The sequence below is a fragment of the Zalophus californianus genome, chromosome 8, assembly GCF_009762305.2.
Source record: "Zalophus californianus isolate mZalCal1 chromosome 8, mZalCal1.pri.v2, whole genome shotgun sequence".
NCBI classification, from domain to species: Eukaryota; Metazoa; Chordata; class Mammalia; order Carnivora; family Otariidae; genus Zalophus; species Zalophus californianus.
Genome location: NC_045602.1, coordinates 139,412,015 through 139,417,613, shown reverse-complemented (window position 1 = coordinate 139,417,613; position 5,599 = coordinate 139,412,015). Strand labels below are relative to the sequence as shown.

The window sequence follows — 5,599 nt, the reverse complement described above, 5'->3', positions numbered from 1 at the left end:
TGTGCAGTGGTTCTGAGGCTCGCCGGCCCCTCCGGCCGAGGACACTCGAGGAGGCGGGACAGAGGGCCCTCCCTGCAGCCCCAGAGTCCGGGACGATGCTGCTCGTCCCCCAGTCTAGACTCTGTGGGGACGCTGCCAGCGAGAGGTGAAGGTCTAGAAGGGGAGGCTGGAGAGGAGACAAGGGGAGCAGCTGTGTTAGGGGACGAGTTCCCAAGTGTCCCCCCCCAACCGCTGACCGCTGGCGGGAAGCCGACTTCCTTCCCTCAATTTTCTGGGCTGGCTGGAGGGGCCAGAGTCCACCACTCACAGGACCGCGCAGGCCCGTCATGAGGCCTCCTCTGTGCCCAGCCCACGGAGCGGGAAACGGGCTCAGGGCGGGCAGGGTGTTGGTCACACAGCCAGTGTGGACCCGGGTCTCCCTGACTCCAGGCCTCGAGGGGATCCCATGGCGTATGGGGTCTTCTGCACCAGTTCCTTCGTCTTCTGCTGCTTTCTGACGTTCCAGTGGGGGCAGGACCTGAGTTGGGGAGATCGGGGTCCCTAGTCCCCCAGCCTTTGGGAGACGTGACCAAAGCCCGCGTGGTTTGGGTACAAGGGTCCCAGAGGAGGGCTGTCTGCCGCACCTGTAAATGCCTGCTGAATAAATGCGTGAGTGAACGAACGGGTGCAAGCAGGCCCCCCGGCCCCCGACAGAAGACACCAACCGCGGGGGCCACAGTCTCCTTTATTGAGAGACTCAGGGCTTTGTTCTTGCCGACGGCGGGATGTCACGGTGAGGGCTGGGGGCATGTCTGTGTGAGCGACATGAAGGGCTTTCAGCATCACTACTGACCAACCACGCAGGCAGCTGGCTGCTGAGACCGGCTTGTGGGGGCCACAGGGGGACGCGGCCAGCCGCTGACTCTATGGGGCTGCGCATCTCTGACTGCACGGAGTGCGCACAGGGGAACATGGGGACCACAACAGTAAAATGGGCTGGGGGCCGCAGTACAGACCCTGGCCCAGCTGCGTCTAGGAGGCCCTGGGTTAGTGGGGGTCCCCATCCCTAGTTGATCTGCCCCCACCCCAGGGAACCGTCTCTTCTGTCCATTCCGGGCTGGGCCCTCCAGGACCGGCACCGTCAGCCCCGCTGAGGGGGCTGAACGACCACGCGCACTCGTCAGGGGGCAGAACCGAGGCTCCGAGGATCAGGTGTACCCGAGGTGCCGGCGGCGGGGGGGTGGTGTCTGAGGGCGTGTCAGGAGGAGTCTAGGCCCTTGCTCTGACGCCCACTGCCTGGGCCTGGCCTCAGCCCTTGCCGAACTGATGCCCACTTGCTGCCTGCCCGGCAGGGCCCAGCAGTCCTACTCACCCGCCCAGAGCAGGTGCCTGTGTGTGAGATCTGGGCGGGCCTCATCCCCCGTGCGGGTGGCCCCCAGGTCATGGGAGGGTTGCCTGGCCACGGACCGGCGGTGGGCCGACTGCCCGGGAAAGGTCCTGTGGCTTGGAGAATGATCCTGTGGGGTTCACGTAGGGGGCCCTGACCCAAAGCCACCGTGGAGACTGGACTCTCCAACTTGTCATTTTTATGGGTGCGGGATCGAGTCCTGGTGCCCTGGGACTCAGACCAGGCCTCCTGCGTCGAGAGTCAGTGCGGCTCACAGCCGTCGGCCTGTCTGACAGTCTCCCTTCAGGACGGTGAGAACCTACGTTAAAAAAACCTTGCATTTCATTTTCCGGGCCCTTCTGCCACTCCCAGTCAGCTTATCCAGGGCAGCTCATCTGGGATCTGCTTCCCCTGGCTCAGGGGACCTTCTAGGGCCAAGACCAGGACAGGCCATCCTGTCTGGAGACCGGCTCTTACAGATCAAGGAGGCGCCTGCCTTTCTGGGTGCCCAGGGCTCAGTGTGACCTACGACCTGCGGGCTGCCTGCGCCCAGGCTCCTCCTCCTCACCTGTGGCTGAGTCCCTGCAAATGGCACCTCTGTGGGACCCGGCCATCGCCTCTGCCCTTCAGGGAGCCCCCCCTTCTCATCAGGAAGCTCAGCCGCGCAGCGGGAGCGAGAGTGCCCACGGGGACGTCCCCGGCCTGGCTTGGGCCGCTGGGTGGGTGTGAGGACGCAGGACTCCGCTGGCCTGGCCTCTGCCAAGCACGAGGACCTCCCGGCCAAGCCCCCGGTGGCCGGCGTCCCTGCAGAGCCTGGTCGTCTTGGCGCGAGGAGGAGGGAGAGGCCTGGGTCTGGCCGGTGCCTGACCCAGCCGACCCCCGGGCTGTCCTTCGGGGCACATCAAAGCTTCCCGGGAGGCTGGATGCCCTCGAGGGCCCCGCCAGCGGACTCCGCCCAGCGCCCCCGCCTCTCGGGGCCCCCCCCGCCTCCCCTTGACCGCCCAGCCAGGCCTGTGCCTTTCATTTCTGTCCTCTCTGAACACCAGTGGTGTGGGAACAAAGAAGTCTGCCTTTCACCCACCACTCATTTCTCCTCATTAAAGGCCCTTTCTGGATCGGGAGAGGAGCAATCTCTCCCCGGCTTTCAAAGAGGCCCCGAGGGAGGGGTGGGGCGGGCTGAGGGAGACGCTGAGAGAAATGGGGGCCCCTGGGGGTGGGCGCCAGGTCCGAGGCCTCTGCGGAGCCCCATTCCTGCCCCGGGGCTGGGGGGGCCGCAGGGGGGGGGTGGAGGCCAAGCGGCGCCGCCCCCTCCTCGGGGCCCCGCCCGGCTCTAATACAGTGTCTCCCGAGTGACGTTGCTGGAGAAGGTGTGGTTGCTGGACACGCTGTTGGTCTTCCTGGAGAAGGCCGGCCTCTCCCTCCTGCGCCCCCACAAGGGACAGAGGCCGGCCAGGGTGGACAGAAAGGCCTGGCGGAAGTTGGCGGAGACCAGGTTGTAGAGGATGGGGTTGATGGTGGAGCTGACATAGAAGAGCGTGTTGGTCAGCATGTACAAGTAGTGGTAGAAGTCGTACAGGAATCTGGGGGGCAAGGGAGAGGCGCTCAGACCGCGTGGACCCCACAGCCGCCCACACCGTGGGCTTGGGACAAAAATTGTAAAAACTACTTGTAAATTTTTTGACATGGGGATGTTTCACAAATTCCAGGTTCTGGCTTCTCTGGAGAAGTTGGAAGTTCTACCCACACTCCCACTGGCACCAGTCTGCGGAGCTGGGTTGTGGTTGCCCTGCTGGGCCTGTCTCCACCTCTCCCTGCAGGACCCCTGGCCTGCCCTGTGCAGCCTGGCACGCCAGGGCTGCAGGGAGCGGCTGGTCCCCGGCCTCCACCGAACAGCCCGGGCAGGAACCCCTTCCTTGCCTCCTGGGCAGCTGCGTACCTCGCCCTCAGCTTGCTTGCCTCCACTCACAGGGATCTCACTCCCTCACCAGGCAGCTCACTTTACCAGCAGGCAGCCCTGAGTATCAGAAACCCTTCCCCTGGGGCTGTGCTCTGCTACGTGCACCTTCTCCTCTGTGCTAGATCCGCCCTCCCCAGTGGTTCCTCGGCACTGAGAAGAACCTGGGAGCCCAGGCTCTGGGCTGTGCAGAAAAAAGCTCCCATGGTGGGCCCAGGGCTGCCCTCTCACAAGGGCCTCCTGGCCAGGCTGGCCTCGCCACTGTCTGGGAGCTTGGATTTCAGGGATTCACCGTTCCCTGAGAGGAGGGGCTCCCTCGGCGTAAACTGTTTGTGCAAACAACATGGTTGATGCCGAGCAGTTCCTTCCCCCTGGGAGTCTCAAATTCAGGCGCTCGCCAGCCAGGGGTGCTTACATGACTGGCCCCCAGCAGAGGCCCTGGGTGCCAGGCCTCTGGAGAGCTTCCCGGGAGACAACATTTCTCACGTGGCCTCAGCTCGTTCTGGGGCAATTAGCCTGGGGAGGGGGTTCTGGAAGCCGTGCCTGGTCTCCCAGACTCCTCCACAGGCTTTTCCTTTTACTGATTTTGCTGTGTGTCCTCGGGCTGCGATAGGGCACAGCGTGGGTGTGGCTCTCCCTGAGTCCGGGGAGTGTGCCTAGCGACTCCCCCAGCCTGGGGGTGGTCTAGGATGCCCAGACAGCTGCTATCACCCCCCACCAAATCCAGCAGAACCAGCCCTTCCTTGTCACTCTCCAGATGTCTCTAAACTTGTCTCGTTCCCACTCTCTTAGGGGCTGCTTTCCTTTTCCGCTGTAACCTGCCCCGTGGCATCTGTCCCTCTGTGGCCTTCTTCCTTCTCCAGCCCATTCACGGACACACCACGAACCTGTGGGGACCCCTGACCTGTACCCTTGCCCTGAGCTGCTCTGGTCAGCGCCCCCACCTCCCATGCCAACCTGTTTTGGGGAGCTTCTCCCAGCCTGAGCCTCCCCCCTCTGTCCCAGGCTCCTGGTACTCACGGGGTCCACTGCTTATCGGAAATGTAGCAGAACATGAGGCGCCGCACGTGGTAGGGCAGCCAGCAGACCACGAAGGCGATGACCACAGCCCCTAAGACACAGAGAGACATGGGTCCTGTTCTCTGCATAGGCACTTAAAACACTGTTAAAATGTCAGTGCTGGGGCACCTGGGGGGCTCAGTCATCAAGCGCCTGCCTTCGGCTCAGGTCATGATCCCAGGGTCCTGGGATCGAGCCCCGCATCAGGCTCCCTGCTCGGGGGGGAAGCCTGCTTCTCCCTCTCCCACTCCCCCTGCTTGTGTTCCTTCTCTCGCTGTGTCTCTCTCTGTCAAATAAATAAATAAAATCTTAAAAAAAAAGTCAGTGCTACCCACAATTACAGACTCCATGCAACCTCTCTCAAAATGCTGATGACGTTTTTTGCTGAAATAGAAAAACCCACCTTAAGATTCATGTGGAGTCTTGAGGGGCCCCTGAAACAATCTTGAGAAAGAAGGACGAAGATGGAGGACTCTCATGTCCTGATTTCAAAACTTACCACCAAGCTGCAGTGTGACGTTGGCCTAAAGACAGACATAGAGACCATGGGACAGAGAACCCAGAAATAACCCTCACAGGTGTGGGCCCATGATTTCCTAGAAGGCTGCCCAGACCATTGTCCTGGAAACAATACTGGGAAAATGGGACAGCCACGTGCAAAAGAAGGAAGCTGGACTCCTACCTCACACCTTATACAGAATTAGCTCAAAATGGATCAAAGATCTAAATGGAGGAGCTAAGAGTACAAAATTCTTAGAGGAAGATGACGGGCACCGACTTGACATCACACATCTGATCAGGGGTTAATATCCAGGACACACAGAAAATGAAAATTCAACAGCAAAAATCAAACAACCCAATTACACATTTAAAAAATGGGCAAAGGACTTGAACAGACATTTCTCCAAAGAAGATACACAAACAGTTAATCAGCACATGAAAAAGGGCTCAACATCACTCATCATGTGATAAATGCAGACCAAAACCACACTAGGACACCATCTCACACCCTGGATGACTACTGTAAAACAAACAAACAAACCCCAAATCCTGAGAAAATAGTGATTTTTGGTGCAGATGTGGAGAAATGAGAAGCTTCCTGCACGGTTGGTGGGAATGCAAAATTGTATATCCACTTTGGGAAACAGTATGGCAATTCTTCAAAAAATTAAAAGTAGAATTACCATATGATCCAGCAATTCTACTCCTGAGTATAGTTC

At 59.9% G+C, this 5,599-nt stretch overlaps 1 protein-coding gene across 1 annotated transcript in view; it reads right to left on the bottom strand.

The window, feature by feature from the left end:
* Window positions 1-1,488: 1,488 nt before the first annotated feature.
* The window catches only part of NTSR1 (neurotensin receptor 1), a 45,785-nt gene continuing 41,674 nt past the window's right edge, over window positions 1,489-5,599 (bottom strand). Inside the window, exons 3-4 of the mRNA XM_027623113.2 lie at window positions 4,341-4,431; window positions 1,489-2,946 (exon numbers count right to left, since the gene is read on the bottom strand). Of these exons, the coding sequence (XP_027478914.1) occupies window positions 2,697-2,946; window positions 4,341-4,431 (341 nt within the window). The 3' untranslated portion in view covers window positions 1,489-2,696. The remainder of the gene's footprint in view (window positions 2,947-4,340; window positions 4,432-5,599) is intronic.